Below are 21,346 nucleotides of genomic sequence, written 5' to 3' on the forward strand. Positions count from 1 at the left end.
GCTTATTTACAGTATTACATTGATTGCTGGGTTCTAGTTTCAGGTCATTTGGATAAAAAAATCGATGAAAATTTCTGACCCTGCCGGGAATTGAATTTGGGCCGGCTAGTCCGGAGGCAGACATGCTACCACAGAGCTCCTCGGCAGACTTAAGGCTGGTTCACAATAAACTGGAAACAAGAATCAGAACGAAAACGAAAACGGTAAAATTGTTAAAATGTGTACATTTAAATGTGAGCATTCACAATTAACGAAAAGCTTGCCGGAGCCCGGGATCAGGAACGGAGAGTTGGCCAAGTTTCAACTTTGGCGTTCACGTTTTCGATCACAGCCCACTAGATTCATTCTATTGCCATCTAAAAACTATTTTGTCGTATTTTTGTAGCAAGAAGACTGTGACATAACCTATGCATTATTTTGTTCTGTGCTATGCATCATGGAGCAAGTTTTATTTGATGAGATTCTAATATTGAGTGTTGAGGGAAATCCTCACGTTTACGATAAGCGGCGCGCCTCGTATAAAGATGAGAAAATGAAGGAGAATACGTGGCTTTCAATAGCTGCATCTTTGAACACGATCGTAAGTGAATCATATTTTATTACTGTATTGGTTGTATTACACACTACATATTCATGCTTCAATTCAATAACTACTTTGTGTTCATTTTTGTTCTATTACAAATGTTTCTTCTCTAATTATTTTACGTTATGGTAGACTTAAAATAGGTTGTGATAATAAAGATGCATGGGCATATTTATAGTACCATTGAAATTTTGAAGTTGGTTAACCTGTGTTTATGTTGACTGCCTTGTACTCATGAGAGAACACCATTGGTCAATTATACATAAATAACATCAGAATGCGTAATATCGACTTTACATATTGTTATTGACATACATATTGATATGCATAGTCGTCTACTTTCTCGGTTTATTGTGAATAAAAAATTTTCATATTCACGTCCTCTGCTTCCCGTTTTCATTCTGGTTCTTGTTCCCGGTTTATTGTGAACCAGCCTTTATAATACAAATATTGTTTTGTATAGCCTAGTTATTCTGCAAAGGATTTAGATATTTGTATCGCAATATTTTGTAGATAGCTGTACATAATGCTACAATGAACTTGAAGCACATTTTAAAATATTGTCAAATCTTTAGTAATATGAAACAGTCTTTGACAAATCTTTTTCAGTATTGATCAATCTTTGATAAGTTTTCTTGTGAAGTATTGAATTGGGAGAAAAAATTGATCGTGTACAAGCAGCTTTAGACCGATTGTTTTTCTTCCTTTGTCACTACTGCTGGTTGATTTTTTATTGTTTGCTTGAAGAGTGACTGTCAATTATTGAAAAAACCTGGATCTGTCATGGAGCCCAGTGCAGTGCATCAATTGTACCACTTCGGAACAGCTATGATTATATACTGTGAAGTTATGTTTTCTTTCTCTGTATTGCATGAATGAAATTTCAGTTGTGTTCTCATGTTTAAACTTAGTGTGTCTTTTAGGTATCGGAATCTTTAGGAAGTGATAAGCAGTCAGCACAGAGTCTTCGATCCAAGACCCCAGGAGGCCAGCCCACTAGTCCTCTCCGTAGTATAACAAGCGACACAAGCATACCCAACAGTCCTGTACATATGGAACCTACCGCCCCACTGCCCGGAGCGAAGGAATGGCTAGTTGCTAAACCCCTGCCGGAAAAGAACGGATTTAGATATGAATCTTCAGAATCAACTCCCACAGCATCAGCACACATAGACAGCTGCCAGGAGGATCAAGAAGTCCTGGAAATTGTCAGGCAGGGAGAGCAGTGGAGTATAGACACACAATCAAAACATGTGGTAAGAAGATTATCGTTTTTCGTTTTTGTAATATGAGAATTGATCCCTATGCTGTAGCCCTGACCCATTTATAGTTTAAAAATATGTTGTTGTTTTCTAATGCCAGGCGTTTGACAATAAATTCATTTGACCTCTCGCACTCCCAATATTTTTCAAAGATATTATCATGGTCAGCCACTGAAGCACAGATTTGAGGTGTTCGTTGAATAGGGTAGTTTAAATCGGCAAACACAGCCAACATATGTTCAAAGTGATTATAAACTTTTAAAGTGATTTTACAAAGTGTTCACATTTCAGTGACTATGCTAATAGTGGTTACAATTCTTAAACAGTTTTATTTTTTATATATTTTAGATCATATCACATGACTTGCAGTGATTTAAATCGGCAAAAACAGCCAACACATGTTCAAATTGATTTAAACTTTTAAAGTGTTTATACAAAGTGTTCACATTTCAATAACTACGCTAATAGTGGTTACAATTCTTAAACAGTTTTATTTTTTATATATTTTAGATCATATCACATGACTTGCAGTGATTTAAATCGGCAAAAACAGCCAACACATGTTCAAATTGATTTAAACTTTTAAAGTGTTTATACAAAGTGTTCACATTTCAATAACTATGCTAATAGTGGTTACAATTCTTAAACAGTTTCATTTTATATTTTAGATTATATCACATGACTTGCAGTGATTTAGCCTAACATAGCATGTATATCATAGATCAACCTAAGTTAAGTCCAAGCAATCACACTAATATGACCCAAAAATTACCACATTAAGTTCCATCTAATAGGCAGGGTTTTCATCATATTAATATGATACACAAGTATCGAAAACATTAATGAAAATTTATTTATTTTATGATAAGCAAAGGCGGTTTTGTACACATATAATTATAGTCAAACTTTAATAGCTTATCTGCAAACTTCAACATGAAATTGGTTTGAGTAGTTAAAAAAATATATATTCTTATCTTATTGCTCTCTGCTCCCCAATTTGGCATCATTTTTGGTATTTTATCACTTGTCATTGTTTTCACATGTCCAGATCATTTTAATTTTTCTTCTGTCACCTCTAAGACATTTTTTAGGGTCCATAATTTCTATAATTTTTTTTTTTTATTTTTAGCTATTCCTCTTTGATTTTCTAGAGATTCTCCTTGAAAAATTCATCACAGTTACAGTTTCAACTGCTTAATGTCCACTAAGAGCTATAAATACTCTTTTTGTTTTGTTCAAAAAGTTTCTACTGTGTAGTACCAAATTTAGCATTCCAATTATTTTTGTTCTTTCGCTTATGTAGTAGTATTTTTTTTTTTTTTTTTAAATTCATATGAGCTTTTTCCATTGGCCTCTAATATTGCTCCCAAATATTTGAATTTACTGTCTTAATTTCCTCGTTTTCAATCTCCTGTTTTTTCATCAACATTGATGTTAAATTATAAATATTTTGATTGAAATTAACATGCAATCCCCAATTTTTGTATTTTTCAATTAATTTTTTCATCATGTATGAAGCATCTTGGGTAATTCAGTATACTACTTGGTCATCTGCGAAAAGTAATTGATGCAGATAGTATAGATATTAAATCTGTAAATATATACAGATTTTTATTTTCATTTAAAATTCTCCAATACTTGCCGAAACAATTTTTTGGTTCTTGTTTGTTTGCAGTTTTATTTTTCATTTGTGATTTGCACTTACAGCATTTTGTACTTTTACTATACAGTTGTGTTTAATTTATGTGCCTTTTACTGTAAAAGTGTTCAGAATATTTTGGACACTATCTGTAATGGGTTGGGGACAACTTGCCACAGAAGCAACTCGCCACATAATTTAAATTCGTATCAAAGATAATTAGCCACACATTAAAATTCAAGGCAATATTCAAATTCGCTACAATTTATAATATATTTCTATGATAACACAAGACAAATGCAGAAGCTGTAAACTAATTCGGAACTATGGCAGAAGAAATTCGCTTCACAAAATCAGAAAGAGGCTCTGACAAATTAATATAGCTTGGCTACATGTATACGAGACTTAGAGAAAATAAGAATGGAGTTGCTTGGCGCTGTTACATGCGTGGCGGGTGTAATGCAACAGTCACGTTATCAGAAGGTGGAAGCAGTGTCGTCAAAGAACCGTCTGAACACAAGAATCATTCTGCAGACTGGGGAAGGATTAAGGCAAAGGAATGAAGGCAAGGGCAAAGACTTCCCGGGAAACAAACGTCTGTCATTATTCAAAATGAATTACATCGTATTGCAAGCGAAGCCAATGTGATTCTACTGAAGAAACCATCTATTAAAAAGCTGTGCGCCGTGCCAGGAAGTTGCACCTACCACCTGAACCAAGGAATATTGACGAACTGAACGTTATAGCTGACAGATACATAGAGAGATTCGAAGGTGCTCATTCTCCTACCAAAAAGACGTGGAAGTACATCGACATGGACAGACGAATATCACGTATAGTTGAAGAATACCCGTGGTACAAGGAGAAGGCACCGTCATCTGGTACTTGAGAGCTGCAGACCACAACCTAGAAGAACATTTTTGAAGCCAAATTTGCACGTACATAGCAATTCACATACTTAGTGGAATTTACAATTATTAATTTCTGTATCCATTCGCACAATGTAGAGCTTCTGGAAGTCATAGTTTTATCGTTGTATCTCAGTGTGGCAAATTGTCTATCTGTAGCAAATTGTCTGTCTGTGGCGAATTGTCCCTGTTACTAATTTTCTGTGGCCAATTGTCCAGAACCGATCTGTGATACTTGGTATCAATAAGTTTCAATATTAGTGAGAGTATTACTATTTCGTCTCCAATTCGAACATTGTTACAGAACTCTTCAATACAGAGACAGTGTGACAGCGTTCTTCAGGAGTTCCATCCTCCACACATGGACGACTATGAAGAATGCCAACAAGAGAGTGGATCTCCCTGCACGTCAGGTGGACTCCACATGCCCACTAGTCGTTCTATGAGAGAATTTGCTCGTCGCGTTCACCAGCAACATCGTCAGCGGTTCTACAGTCAGTGCGTGCCAGACACGAGAGCTACAAGTCTATCTGGCTTTAGTACCGGTAGTAGTCCAGGCGAGGGCTCTGCATTTCCTCTCCAGATTCGAGTCCGTCGTGCTAACTCTTGCCCCGAGATGAAGAAAGGTCCAGTGCTGCCCGGTGCTGAAGCTACCATCGGGAAAACTTTAGAAGAGAGAGAAGAGCTTGAGGATTCAGATGGTGTAATACTGACTCTGGGTGGTGATGATGAATCTAACGCTATAGTCAATGGGAAAGAAGAGGTCGACCAGGAGGCTGCGGCCGATGCTTCAGAAATGCAAGTAGTTATGAAACAAATGACGAGTGCAAGTACTCAGACGGTAGATCACTGGAGTCCCCTGCCATATGAACATTTGTTTTTGGGAGCTTTTCCGTCAGTAGATCAACATAGTCACAATCAAAATGGAGAGGTGAAGCTGAGTTCAACACCAAGCCCTGCTCCACTGTGCCATCACACTGAGTTATATCCGAGGTATTCTCCATATGTCATGCTGGACAAATATATTGACACTGTTATTCAGGGAAGTGACAAAGATGCCAAGAAACCAAAAACACAAGGTGAGTTCATATTACTGTGATATTAGCGCTGGAATGTCCTTTTAATCATAGCTGTAACAATTGAGACAGAGAGATCAAAAACCCACTAACTCCAATTTTTGACAAAATTGACTTATGGGCTGAATGGTGCTTTTTAGTTTGTCCTGTATGCGTGGAAGGCAAGAATACACTAATTTCGACATTCATCTGCATTCTCGGCACTGTTGCCAACATATCACCCTACAATGTCACTAACTTATCAACAAAAAGTAGCTAAATCTCTCCAAAGTTTGAATAATTTCGAGGGAAAAATTGTTCCGGGGCCGGGTATCGAACCCGGGACCTTTGGTTAAACGTACCAACTGAGCTACCCGGGAACTCTACCCACACCGATCCAATTTTTCCCTCTATATCCACAGACCTCAAAGTGGGCTGACAACCGTCAAACAACCAACATTGAGTGCACACTAACTCTGTGTGACTTAAATTGTGGTTTTCTGTTACGTACAGTGAAGTGTATTATGTATTGGTACGTTTAACCAAAGGTCTCGGGTTCGATACCCGGCCCCGGAACAATTTTTCCCTCGAAATTATTCAAATTAACTTTACAGGGAGTTATTCCTGAAAAGCTTGATTCTCCAAAGTTTGTTAAAAAATCCCCAGAAATGTCGCTAAAAATTAATAATAAAATATCACTAAATAAAAATAAGAAAAACATACATATGTGGAGAAAAATATCATTTCCTCATCGTCACCCTCTTCTGCGGAGTCTGGTTGTATTGTTGATGGCTGTGATGTTGAGATGGAAGGTGTGGGAACTGCTGATCGTGAATACACTGCACTTGATCCAATCATTGACACTACACTTTCTGCCAAATTGTAACACTTTTCAAATATATATTAAATTTATTAAAACCAGCAAAAACCACAGTCTCATTTGCTTCACAAGAACTGTTGGCACAAAATTCCAAAACTCAATTGCCTCGGGTCGGTTCGGAGTGGAAAACCTCCGCATTGCGGGGAAGAACCAAGATTACATTAGCAAAAGGATATCTGTCGGATACAGGGGGGAGAGCCATTAATCCTTCCCATTGAAGGCCTTAAGGAACCAACCTGGACAAATACCCAATGTCCCATCCCTACCTTCCCGTGGTGCAGCTGTTAGTAAGCATAATTTTACGAGCTGAACTAAAGGGAGGGGCTACTCATCCATTAGCACTGGTCAGCTTGATGAGTTAATGACTGAATTTGGTATAATTTTCCTCTATCCAATACCTAATTCCCTCTTTACCCTTTCCTATCCAGTCCTCTGCCTGAACTCTTACTTTCTTCGACCCCGACGGCATTAGAGCATTCGAGGCCTAGGGGTTCATTTCCCTTTCCTTCCTCCTCTTTCTACTTTTCTGTTCCTAGTGCTGACCTGCTATGGCACTAAAATCGTCCTCCAGTGGCTTAAGGAGGGAAAGCTGGTGATCAACAAGATCTCCCAGCTAGGTCCAATGGACCCGTTGACCAACAGCAGGTGTGGTCCTCCAGACATTCTGGGGGTTGTGTGTGAATGAAGTAGCCACCAAAACGTTAAAATATGGTGTTCACTTACATCGGCTACAACTTGCCATTTTCACTCCAATTTATCCGGAGGTAAAATAGTCCCCCAATCGGATCTCTGGGTGGGGACTACTTCAATGGTACAGAATCATGCCCATTGTGCAACTCAAACCAAGAAATGGATTCGGAACACCTCAAAATCTGTGCTTCAGTGGCTGGCCATGATAATATCTTTGAAAAATATTGAAGTGCAAGAGGTCAAATGACTTTATTGTCAAACACCTGGCATTAGAAAACAACAACAACGTTAGCTGCAGCTTGCGACTCGTCACGTGTCAATCAAAGTTGCCACTGTTTATGGGTGTTGGAGCAGTAGCATTGTGAGAGAGACCTAGCCCGTGAGAATCATTGAATCAGCATCTTTCACCTCTGATCACAAAATATATTATGAGATCAGTGCTTTTACGTATGAATCATTAGACTACTCAGTCATGCACCTATGCCTTTCCTGAAACTAAGAAGTGCATGACTTGAATGTTTTAACTTAAAAGAAAGGAAAAAGTGGAAGAATATAAAAATCAGCAGAAAAGTCGCTAATCGTATTTTGCAAAATGTTGTTGTTTTCTAATGCCAGGCATTTGACAGTAAAGTCATTTGACCTCTTGCACTCCAATATTTTTCAAAGATATTATCATGACCAGCCACTGAAGCACAGATTTTGAGGTGTTCCGAATCCATTTCTTGGTTTGAGTTGCACAATGGGCAGTTAGGGGACTGATATATTCCAATTCTATGCAGGTGTTTGGCCAAACAATCATGGTCTGTTGCCAATCTAAATGCAGCTACAGACGATTTGCGTGGTAAATCGGAAATCAACTGTGGATTATGATGCAGAGAGTTCCATTTCTTCGCTTGAGATTGTGTTATCAAATTTTGTTTGTTGAAGTCTAAGTATGTATATTTAATAAATCTTTTCACAGAGTAATACGTAGATTTAGTAACAGGTCTGTAAGTAGCAGTGCTGCCCTTCTTTGCTAAAGCATCCGCATTTTCGTTTCCCAGGATTCCACAATGGGATGGTATCCATTGGACTACAATTCTTTTATTGAGTGATATTAATTGAGAGAGCATTTTAGTTATTTCTGCTGTTTTGCCATTTTCATTTTGCAAAATTTGTCGCCGAGACTGATTAAAAATTCCCCAGATTTAGCGACTTATCGCTAAATATGGCAACACTGATTCTCGGGGCTGTTTTAAACTCGTGGAAGTCAGAACTCCACTTACTCCATGGAATAAGAGTTTTTTTGCATTCCAAGCTTAGTTTCCCAGTAGGTGGCAACACTATCGCTCAACCAGCTGAGTAAAGTGATTTGGTATTCAGAATCTCACAAAAATCTATAAAATCCATGTAAGTAAGATTATGAAAGGCACAATATGGAGTGGATTTAACTTCCAGAAACCCAATACAGATGCATCATTCCCCAGTCAACTAAGGTACAATTCAGCATTGCCATTGAAAGAAGAAAGCAAAAGGGCTTGCAAAATTTAATGGTTTATTTCCGAGGAAAGTAGGATGTATTATCAAACTCTGTTTTTGGACAGTAATAATGTAGAAGCACAGCAAAAACATGAAAGTGAGAGAAAAAACAGAATCTGTAACATGAATCATACTGTGTTAACATTTTAATATTGTTTCTGGTTTTATTTGTGTATTTTGATGTGATTTATGATAATTTGTGATCTTCTGTCTCATATATATATATATATATATATATATATAATTTATTTCCAAGAAATAGTCTGCCCAGGCATCCTGGGTTGCCAAAAACACAGAATAACACACATATAAGAATAGTAATGATTACAGTAAGATAGATGAGCCAAATTGAAATGTGAACTAGGAGCTTAAATTTAAGAAATAATAAATTTGTACATATATTTGTAACAATCACACACTAACAAATAGAAAAGGGGTGGGGGATTATGATATTCCGTATAATGATTTTTCAGAATTGCCACAGACCCTTTAATGCTTGAAGTAATTATTTTTGGAATGATGTCATGGATTCCAAATGTTTTGATAGTGTTTACAGTTGATCGTGGGATGGTGCCCCTCGCTCCGATCATTAAACCATGTACTTCCCAGGTGCCTTCCATCTGATATTTTTCTCGAAAATGCGGAATAGTAGGCTCATAAATTTGTTGTTTTTATTTGTTGACCTCAGATGGTTGGGTCTGGCTCATCTCAAATCTAACAGTTGGGTCCAGTATAAAGCCTTTACTATTAGTCTTGTCTAGAGCCACGATGTCCGCTCTTCTAATTCCGCCGCCTTCAGACGCAACACAGTACACCTCTTCATGGACCTCGAAGGATTTGTTTCTAAGGGCTTGTGCTATTAGTTTTCGGATGTTATGATGGCATGAATTTATCAGGAGTTCTCCATGCTGACAGGATCCTAGGACGTGTGCTAAGCAATGTTAATCTTAACCCATATCTGCCTAGTGTTGCGTTTTCGCAACAGTCTGCATTAGCTATTTTTCTGCAAAAATGCAAAGGAATGAATTACAAAATTAACTTTTATTTCATTGCTGTGTATACTAGAAGAATCAAAGGAGCCTCCAGCACAGTAATTAACTTCCATTTCAGTTTCATGTGGCGGTGGAAAAATTATGAAAATATAAAAAAAAAAAAAAGTCTTGGGCATAAATGGGTTAATAATAAACTTCCATTTTCTCGTATATTCCAATGTTTCATAAGGGAATTATGATATACTTATCTTTTTTTCTTCACATGGCTCATATTTATTCACTTTTCTTAATTCATACACTGTGGAAGTCAGAAAAACTCTAACTCCAGCAGTGTTTATTTCAAATTGTGGCGTAAGATAATGCAGAAATTTAGGTTTTGAAGTATTTAATTGATAAAGAATGTAATTTTACACAATATTAATAAGTAAATATATAATATTTAAAGTTAGTAAGACAGATGATAAGCTTTTTCTCTCTCCTGTAAAATTTGGTTTATTGGAATTAGGAAGATTTTGATTTCCCTGTCTCAATTACAGACAAAATTAGTTTTCACCAATAGTGGTATTTTTAACCTTGGTTAGATACACAGTACAGCAACACATATACTACAGTAGTGTGCAAATTAATCCGAACAACGTAATTACTTATGCAAAAACACTCAAACGGGATAAAAAAAGGATCTAAGACATACCTCAGTAATCTATGTGGGCCTCCCTTGTTCCTAATAACAGCTCTGAGACGATTTGGCATGGATTCCACTAATTTCCACAAATATTCTTCATTTCTTCATCGCGAAACCATACACCACTCAGGGCAGAAATCATCTTCTCCTTTGTAGAACAATCCATTTTTTACATTCTTCTTTTGCAAATTGACCACAAGTTCTCAATGGGGTTGATGTCGGGTGAGTTGCCTGGCCAGGGGAGTACCTGAATATTCTTCTTGTTGAAGAGTTCTGTAGTTTTTCGAGACGTATGGCATGGTGCCAGGTCTTGTTGGAACACACCTCTGCCATCCGGAAATGATTTTTGCAGCTGGGGTACGATTCTGGTTTCCAATAAGTGAATATATTTGTCAGAATTCATCATTCCCTTGATAGGTATTAATGCTCCAGGCCCTTCATGTGTAAAACAACCCCAAAACATTACTTTAGGGAGGTATTTGGGTGCTTGTTGGAGATGAGCTGCTGTTACTTTTTCGGATCCTTTCCTTACGTAAGAAACACAGTGGCTGTGGACCTCGAAATGAGACTCATCGGAAAAAAGTACATTCTTCCAGTCATTCACTGTCCAGTGTTGATGTAATTTTGCCCACATTAAGCGTTTTTTTGCACATAACAGGGGTTAGCAGTTGCTTCTTAATAGGCTTACGAGCCTTCGTCCAGGCTTCCAAAAGCCTACGCTGCACTGTTGTGACGTGAATATTCGCCCCAGTGGTAGCCATTAACTCGCGGTTAAGTCGACAGCAGTTAGTCTAGGATTTAATTTACTTTTCCTGACAATTAAACGATCATCTGCAGGTGAAGTCTTCCTTTTCCGGCCATAGTTTCCTTTTTTCTGGGGTGTGATGGATCCAGTCTCCCTGTATCGTTTTATGATCGAATTAACAGTAGCCAAACTGATGTGACATTCTGCAGCAATTTGCCTCTGTGTCATAGAAGAATGCTCTGCTAATGTTATAATTTTAGACAGTTTTCATGGAGTTGTATCCATTTGTGAAGACGACAGAATGTACACAGGATTGCAGTATTAAGTCTTCAACACAACTGAAATGCTTATAAGTACAAAACGACAGGCAAAATGTGACATATTATAAAAAAAATAATGACAGACCTTCAACAATGGAATTACACGTACTACAGATGTCAATTAAAGCAGTATGAGCAGCTGTGAGGCCAACAATGACAGAAAATGTAAAAATATGTCGTGTTCGGATTAATTTGCACGCTACTGTATGTGTACTGAATAAGTCGTAGAAATTGTCTTTACACAGGTTTCTTCGATGTTTTTGTGGCTACACAACGAAACAGTTTGTTGTAAAATTATTTAATAAGTGTTAACAAGGAAGAAATAATAAGGCTAATACCCAATATTAGTGAGAAACATCTCTAGCGAGTGTGCCAGAAATTCATGTATACACTGCAATCACATTCTAGTATACGAGGCCTGTCTAAAAAGTACCCGACCTTAAATTTTCCCGCACCTAAGTAGTGATTCTAAGGCGGCGCCACTGTGCACGGTGGAAGGAGGAACCGTAATGCGCATGCTTGAATTTTTTCACCGCATTTGCTTGTGCCAGTCACTGGCTGGTGGTCGCCAAGTAAGGTGCTGTTCTAAGTGTTTGTCGGATTTAGTTTTCTCGCAAGATGACTGAACGAATTGAGCAAAGATACTGCATCAAATTTTGTCAAAAGCTTGGTGATTCTCAAAGTCAAACAATTCGTAAGATTCAGCAGGTGTTTGGGGAAGATGCGATGGGTGTAACACAAATTAAGGAGTGGTTCAACCGATTCAAAGATGGCCGCACATCAGCGGAGAGTGAGCAGCGTTGTGGCAGGCCCCAAACTGCTCGGAGTGCAGCTGTTGTTGAGAAGGTGCGAAATTTGATGATGGCAGATCGTCGTTTGACCATGCGGGAGATTGCCGAAGAGGTTGGAGTGAGTAAAAATTATGCACATGCAATTTTGCGTGATGATTTGAACATGAACCGGGTGGCTGCGAAATTCGTGCCAAAGTTGTTGTCCCCGGAACAAAAAGACCTCCGTCGTGACGTTGCACAGGACCTTCTGGACACCGCCAACACTGATTCTGGGTTTCTGAACACCGTAATAACTGGAGATGAGTCATGGATGTACGGGTACGACCCAGAAACAAAAAGACAGTTGTCGCAATGGAAGCATCCCGAGTCTCCAAGGCCGAAGAAAGCGCGGCAGGTGCGAAGCAAAATCAAGGTGATGCTGACTGTTTTCTTTGATGTCCGTGGAATTGTGCATCACGAATACACACCGGAAGGACAAACGGTGACAAAGGAGTACTATCACGATGTTCTCCGGCGACTCCGTGATGCAGTTCGGCGCAAAAGACCAGACATGTGGATGGTGAACAACTGGCACTTGCATCACGACAACGCCCCCGCACATTCATCCCAATTGATCCACACTTTCTTGGCCAAACATGGAATTACAACCGTTCGCCAACCTCCCTACTCTCCAGACCTGGCTTCTTGCGACTTCTGGTTGTTTCCAAAATTGAAGACACCACTGAAAGGATCCCATTTTGAGAGTAGAGAAGAGATAATGCGGAACGCGACGACGGAGCTGAACACCATTCCAAAAGAAGACTTCCAGAGGTGTTTCCGGCAGTGGAAGGATCGGTGGGCTAAGTGTGTGCAAGCACAAGGGGCCTACTTTGAAGGGTATTAGGGTCCCAACCCTGTCAGGTATTTGAAATATTTTTTCTGGCTAAAGGTCGGATACTTTTTAGACAGGCCTCGTATACAGTCACGAAGCTCAATACGTAGTAAATATGCATCCATAGATAGTTGCTAACCATTAGGATCGCTAATATTTCTCAATACAGACAATGCGAAATAGTACCGGCACAGTCTTTTGTTCCTAGCACCCTCACAACTCAAGCTTCGTGACTGTATATACTAGACTGTGCTGTAATGGTAGACATTTTTAAGTAACTGCTATGAAATTCAGGTAAGATTGTCTTCATTTCCGTAAATAAATAATTCACTGGTTACACAGAGATCACTTGCCAGACTAGTACCACGAAATGACAAGAATGCTATCTGTGAGAGCCAGAGTGCCAAGAGATGACTGGAGTGTTGGTCCCTTAGGTTTGATTCACTCGTATTAGCAGCATTGGGTGGTCTTTATGTGTTAATGAGCTTTACAAATACTATTTTGTCGATTAATTTTTATTTATATTTTAAGCGTGTGTGCGTGTTTTTATTTCCTTTATTTGGTCGTGGAATTACTTTATTGCTTTGTCTAATACATTTGGCAGTTAAGTGGCAGGGCCAGATTTGTATATTTGGGGCCCTGGGGCGGCATGCATTTGGGGGCAGCAGAAATCTATATAAATTATGTAACAGCGTATCTGAGGAAATATACAAATTAAGCAACTGTTTGGTTTCACACAAATGTAATATTAACAAACTAAAAGGAAGTAGGCTATATAAAGACGACAAGAATGCTAATTACGTACAAACTTTCCTTGTTTACTTTGCGGCAAACATTTCTTTAATGTCTTTAAAGACCATTTCATGAAAAATATCACTTTCCGTGCTGAGTAGGAAAGATATGTTAGACGATCTTGTATGGAGCTGATTTTTTCATCAACGTCAGTTTTGAAAATTACCTTCACTAACTTTTCATTTCCGTAATTCATAAACTTCCATCATCTTTGTCTGACAGATTACCTGCTTATGATACTGTCACAAAATGGTTAGTATTCCTGAGCTGGCTTGATATTTTAAATCCATCCGAGATATTTTCTACAGCCAACATTCTTGTCACTGAGTACAAAAATGACCTCGAACTGCTCCTGGGGAATGAACTAGTACAGTTTGCAGCACTAGTCGTAGACATGAAAAATAACTACCTACAAAAACTGTCTTTCAAAGGAAAAGTTTTCTTTGAAATCCTCATGAACACAATTTTAGAGCAACATTTCTCTACATTAAGAACATATTTAGTACATATGGTGTTCAATAGTAATAATAGTGATAATTCTGCTGCTAGCAACAGCAGCATATTTATTTATATATTTATTACTAACTAGCCGTACCCGTGCGCTCCGCTGCACCCGTTAGAAATAAATATAAAGTAATTACATAATTAAAATAGAACATTTGATCCAGGGAACATTCGTGTTTGATAGAAGGATAAATCGTTTAATATGTTACTTAATTTAAATTGCATCCAAATAATTAAAATGCGATCATTTTGGTCCAGAGACCACTCATTGGTGCAATGACAATTCCTTTAACATGTTTCTTAATTATATTAATATTATATTATATTATATTATATCAGAAGTTACTGTAATAACATTATGTCCATCTAGAGAAACTACACTTTCCAATGGTGAAATAATAATTAATTATACAAATCGGTTAATTTAGCTTTCGATATTACTTCATACAAACACAGAAACATTATCTGTAGGCTATCTTTCATAGCTTTCGATTGTTGCTGTCCAAGGCCCCTTATAGACGAAGTTATTTGTTTTTTATTTCATTATACGGCCTTAGATGGCAGTTATTTTAATTTTAAAACTCATTTATCTCATTAAATATCAGTCATATCAAAATTTTTCGAGGAATAAAACTTATCGCAAATTATTTTTAAAGAAACTTTTGTTATGTAACATTTTTCACAAATATCAATAATAAGCGAGATATTTCGATTTATTTAATTCAGGCCCTCTTATAACCCCCCTTTTAAATAATGTATTTTGAATGCCATATAGCCTAAAATCTAAGTTACAACGAACATAATTTATATTCCAATTTTCATCGAAATCTTTTCATCCATTATCGCGTGAAAAGGTAACAAACATACAGACAGACATACAAACAAAAATAAAAAAAAAAGCGATTTTCGGTTTCAGGGTGGTTAATTATATATGTTAGGACCAATTATTTTTGGAAAATCGAAAATTACCAGAAAAATTCGTCTACAGATTTATTATTAGTATAGATAATAATATGCTAACAAACAGCGGTTAGCTAATAATAGGCTAGCACAATAGATACGATGATGATGATGATGATGATGATAATGATAAATGTTGATATCGAATTGTAGGTGTGAATTTAGGCCTAACTGAATTTATTTTGATGTTTCAGGTTTGGAGAGTGAATTAAAGACTGTAAAAGAGCAACTGACGTTGCTTAACATACAACTGCAGTTTGAAAGGCACAGAAGAGAAGCACATGCTGAGAGAAATCGAAGACTGCTTGGAAAATCAATTACAAATAGAGCGTTAGAGGAACATAATTCTGCACTGGTTAGCTAATTTTAACATTATTCTTGTTTTCAGTTGCCTTATGAAAGCATTTGTTATGAGTGATGCGAGATTTTTTTTTTTTTTTTTTTTTTTTGGGTACTTGCACTGTGTTATAGATGTAGAGATGTCTAGTATTTGAGAGCTACATACTGTCTTCCTCTGACGAGTTTAGCACTGGGATCAGAGGTATTCTTGCCATCGGTGCGGGGGGGGGGGGGGGTTGCAAATAGATTCTTTTGATGCTACAGCCAAGCCGAGCCAAGCGGAGTGGGAAGTATTAATCATCCAAAAATATGCAGTCTTCAGTTTGTAGTAGTGTGTGAATATTGTTGCAATTTTTGCTCAAACATCTCCCTGATGTTAGCTATGTTAATATTATATGAATTACTCATATTAAATATTTCACAGTTACAAGTCATTTTTAAGGAAACATGCTGTGGAAAATTTTTTGGTTTTATTCTGTTGGAATTTTAGAATATGTGTGATTGGTATCGTGAAAAATATTCCTATAATGTCATGCGAAAATAATTTGTTGGTGATATCCTAAAATACAAATCAAATAGTTTTACTTCTCAAGTGAGTTCAGCAGTACAGTATATTTAAATTGCTTACTTTACAAAATTTAATTCAATTCTACTAATCACTAAATTGTATAGTATAATTCTTCTTTTCATTTATATTATTGTAGTTGTATTATGATTTCTCTTATTTATTTTATTGTATTTGTATTTCTGGTGGTGTGATGGCCTTAACTTCACCTGAATAAATAAATAAATAAATAAATAAATAAATAACATTTTCTACAATACTTTCCTTCTCTGAACACGTAAGTACGAATGGTTGTATCTCTATCTCTCCAAAAATGCATTAGAAAACGAATAGGCATACTGCTCTCGTAAATCGGGGGAATGTTTTCAGTATGATTGCACTTCCTTCCAGACTGCCGCTGTCACTGTTCCCTCCCACTCCAGTACTGCGCTAGACTAGTCGGAACCACAATCCTCTGAGCACTAAACTCCTCAGAGGATGACAGTATGGGCTCCTTCTTCAGGGATGGATGCATCTGTTAAGTAGATATGTCAGTTTGTTCGAGAATGATGCATATGGAATATGATTATTTTAGTAAAAATTGAATATGTCTTTTGAATTTGTTCGTCATCATCATCATTCTCTCCCTTTCTCCTTCTCTTCCTCGTACCTCTTCTCTCATTCCTTGACAAAATCTTGTTATCGTATTCTGTTTTAAGCTGGGTGTTTAATCTACCCCCATAACTTATTTTAGTTTCACTTAATTTTTTATTCTTCCTCTCCACGTGTTTTTCGGCCTACTCTGTCATCTGCTTCCCTGGGGATTCCATACCAATGCTTGCCTTGCAATATGGCTACGTGGTCTTTCTAGGGTGTGTCCAATCCAACTTAATTTTTTCATGATTTGTATGAACATGAAATTTCATGAAGTCTTTGAACATTTGTCAGAGTGAAGAGCTGCTTCCACTTAGCAGAATCGAAACGAACAGAATTTTCCCTCTCCATGTATTTAAATGGAAGATAGCAGAAGCTGAAGCACATAATCAAATGAAATGGAATTGAAAAGAACAATTTTTTCACTGCTGGAAAATAACTTTCTTATTTCGGGTGTGATTTTATGTCCTTGTGAGCCTTCGAGGAAAACAAATGATAATATGTTTTCTGACTGATTCTGGCAGTAATATTGTTTTTAGTGAATCCAAGGTTACTGTTACATTTGTAGTAGAACATAATTAGCTTAGAGAACATGGATATATTTTTTTCTCTTATGGAGGAGGAACCTGAAGGCTTACACTGGCAACCTGAGGCTTATTGTGCTTACCACTCCTGTTCTGTGAATGATACTTGTAGTCGAATGGCCATGCCCTTGTACAAGTATAGCATGCCACACCTTAACCCGGAATATGGTATGGACGATGATATGTGAATTAATGATTGCAAAATGAGTCTGAGGTCCAACGTCGAAAGTTACCCAGCAATTCTGTTTCAACTGATTGAGCGAAAACTCCAACCAGGATTTGAACCCGGGTCCGCTCATTTTACGATCAAATTATCCAAAATTATCCTTTCATCTATACTAATAATAAATCTGTAGCCGAAATTTTTCTGGTAATTTTCGATTTTCCAAAAATAATTGGTCCTAACATATATAATTAACCACCCTGAAACCGAAAATCGCTTTTTTGAAATTTTTGTTTGTATGTCTGTCTGTATGTTTGTTACCTTTTCACGCGATAATGGATGAACGGATTTCGATGAAAATTGGAATATAAATTATGTTCGTCGTAACTTAGATTTTAGGCTATATGGCATTCAAAATGCATTATTTAAAAGGGAGGGTTATAAGGGGGCCTGAATTAAATAAATCGAAATATCTCGCTTATTATTGATTTTTGTGAAAAATGTTGCATAACAAAAGTTTCTTTAAAAATAATTTGCGATCAGTTTTATTCCTTGAAAAATTTTGATAGGACTGATATTTCATGAGATAAATGAGTTTTAAAATTAAAATAACTGCCATCTAAGGCCATATAATGAAATAAAAAACAAATAACTTCGTCTATAAGGGGCCTTGGACAGCAACAATCGAAAGCTATGAAAGATAGCCTACAGATAATGTTTCTGTGTTTGTATGAAGTAATATCGGAAGCTAAATTAACCGATTTGTATAATTAATTATTATTTCACCACTGGAAAGTGTAGTTTCTCTAGATGAACATAATGCTATAATGTTATTACAGTAACTTCTGATATAATATAATGTAATATAATATAATATGTAATATTATATAATATAATTTAATTTATTTGAAGGGTTCAGAACCATAGTGGGCCAAACGCCATTTACTGAATACGTAGAAAACAAAGGTTAAAATTAAGTTATTACCATAATTCAATGGAAACCTATAACAAGTAAAATAAAATATACACATTAAATCTAAATGATGTCAATGTTCATTAAACTATGGTTGCATGTAATAAAAATTAGAAACATGTTAAAGGAATTGTCATTGCACTAATGAGTGGTCTCTGGACCAAAATGATCGCATTTTAATTATTTGGATGCAATTTAAATTAAGTAACATATTAAACGATTTATCCTTCTATCAAACACGAATGTTCCCTGGATCAAATGTCCTATTTTAATTATGTAATTACTTTATATTTATTTCTAACGGGTGCAGTGGAGTGCACGGGTACGGCTAGTAAATGATAAGATGCGTACATTATATTGTGATGATAATGCTCTAGAAAATGGATGGGACGAAATAATCAAATTGATAGGAAGCACAATAGGTAAAATTAAGAACTCTCTTTTCTATTGCAAATGAATATCGCTGATAAAACATAATATAAATTATAGTTAGGTAATATTAAGTACTGGTGTAGTAATAAGATTGTTACATCTTTATATTAGGATATTACATTAGGACAGTATTATTAATTGCTTAATTTAGGATTAAATTATTAAAGTCACAATTACATAACCACAATTCTCTCGTGTATCTCTGTTTAAAAATCTTTTGATCATGAATCCAATATTTCCTGTCCTTTTGGCTATTTAATTCTTCCCTCTCTACCTCTTAACATAAATGTGCGAAAGCTATTATGCAATCCATTTTAAACTGAAGCCATTTGTATGCTTCAGTTTCATTCTGTTAGACTCTGACAGATGGGAGCTGAAGAAAGTGCTTCGATTCAATTCAATTCCATTCTGCTAAGAGGGAACAGATCTTAAGAAGAGAAAAAAAAGGGGATGGATTGTTCTGCTGCTGATGTAATGTTATTGTTGTTTACTAATGCTGAATTATTGCCATTAAAGCCATTAACTCTTGCTGATGTAATAAATATAGCTAACACAAAATCGTTTTTGAAACACATGTATTGAATTAGGATTTGAGCTTTTACAAAAAAAATATATAATATATCAGAATATGTTTTATTAAAAATATCCTTCTAAATATAATTTTGTAATCTAGAATGTGTCTCATTGTATTTTGATGGCACAGTCAAGCGAAATGTGTCGATAATTCTGTAGTACTCGGGAAAAGTGGCACAAGTCAAAAATGTTAATTTTACAGGAGAAGGAAAAAACTGTCTTCATACTGGTTTGATTTTCTTCTGTATGAATTATTCTAATGGGAGAAATACTTATGTCTCTTTTCCCAAGCGAGCAGATGTTCCATAAGTTGTCAATAAATTAATAAAAAAATTTTGTGAAAACTGACTTATGCCAATTTTCTCAAGCATTGCAGAATTAGCAAGAATAATATAGAAGTGGTTGAAGTGTAATTTAGGTTTCTTTGTATTGTTAGTGTTCATTGCACATAAACCATTTCCAATTTTCTTTCCAACAGCGTGATCAGTTAACTTTACTTCAGAAGGACATTGAAAATTTGCATAATGAACGTGAAAAAAGAAAGAAGGAACTTCTAGCAATAGAGCAACAGATGAAGGAAACGATCAATTATTGGCAGGCTCAGGTGAGTGAACTTATTTTTACTTAGGATTAGAATTTTATAGTACCGGTACTGGAATTTGTAAATATTTATTATTAAAATAAAATAAAGACTAAAGAAGACAAAAATTTGCATGTATATGTTGTAAAATTTATTTAGTTCTTTGTATTAATTAGCATATTCTGCGTAAAAAAAATAGTTTATTATAATTGCCTGGAGCTTGGTTGCACCACTAATTTTCATCTAGATTACCTAATTTGTTTTGGGATATCTCAAATAGAAAAAGTGCTGCTGTTGTTTTTCTCGATGAATATCGAATGTCTTAGGTATATTTCACCTTGGTTTAATATTTCTTATTTTACAAAAAATCTCTGTTTCTGTGATCTTTAGTCTATGCTATGATATTGTGGTGTGTGTTGAGGTGGTGTACAGACAGACCACAACTTAGATCTGTATAAGTACACTTTCACGTACGTATTAAAACCTCTGATGTAAAAATAGTACATTATGCAACGAGCCTGTAATGGTAGTAATTAAGACGCGAGTATGTTTATGAAACGAGCACAAGTGAGTTTCATAATTTTCATACGAGCGTCTTAATTACCATTATAGTCAAGTTTCATACGACTTTTTATGCTCGACCATATTTCTAACTTGAAATTATTCATAAGTATTCATGTTATTCTTATCTGACTCAGGAGCGGAACTGACCTTGTGCAATACCTCGTAAATTGTGAGATGTGTACAGACACGAAAGTATTGATTTTTTCCGAGAAACAAATGTCGACATTGACCTTGATATAATCTAGAGAGTAAAATAAACATTAATCTTGATATAACCTTGAAATTGAATTAGACATTGAAAAACGAGATGACAAATTGAATTTATTTGAATATTATTTACAATTAACGCTAATTATTATAGTAACAGAACTAGTTGTCTTTTGATTGCATATCCGATAGTAATCAATACTTGCGCTTTCATATTGCTACAATGGTATTTTCTGATTGGTGGAACACCTGAACTTTAATGAATAGGTGTACTTTAATGAGGTCCATTAAAGGGCTGCTACTAGGTGTATAATTACTACATTTCGGCATGGTCGAATATAAAAATATATATACAATAAAATCTACGGAAAGCTACAGAATGAAGCAGAAATATAGAATAAAACAGATTGTCAGAGAATGGAACAAATAGCCTGTGGCAACTCTAGTCGGTTTGCCCCCCTCCTTCCCCTCACCTCTGACTACAGTATTTATTTATTACTTCATTAGGATGTCTACCGGTAACAAAAGTAACGAATTTAAG

The 21,346-nt window shown here is 36.1% G+C and overlaps 1 protein-coding gene across 3 annotated transcripts in view; it reads left to right on the plus strand.

Annotated features, from left to right (window-relative positions):
- The window catches only part of Tsc1 (tuberous sclerosis 1 protein hamartin), an 83,720-nt gene that overhangs the window by 46,307 nt on the left and 16,067 nt on the right, over window positions 1–21,346 (plus strand). For all 3 annotated transcript variants that reach the window (XM_069849272.1, XM_069849273.1, XM_069849274.1), the window contains 4 exons: window positions 1,507–1,839; window positions 4,697–5,471; window positions 15,387–15,547; window positions 19,933–20,058. In XM_069849272.1, coding sequence (XP_069705373.1) covers window positions 1,507–1,839; window positions 4,697–5,471; window positions 15,387–15,547; window positions 19,933–20,058 — 1,395 coding nt within the window. The remainder of the gene's footprint in view (window positions 1–1,506; window positions 1,840–4,696; window positions 5,472–15,386; window positions 15,548–19,932; window positions 20,059–21,346) is intronic.

This window comes from Periplaneta americana, chromosome 16, assembly GCF_040183065.1.
Source record: "Periplaneta americana isolate PAMFEO1 chromosome 16, P.americana_PAMFEO1_priV1, whole genome shotgun sequence".
Lineage (NCBI taxonomy): Eukaryota > Metazoa > Arthropoda > Insecta > Blattodea > Blattidae > Periplaneta > Periplaneta americana.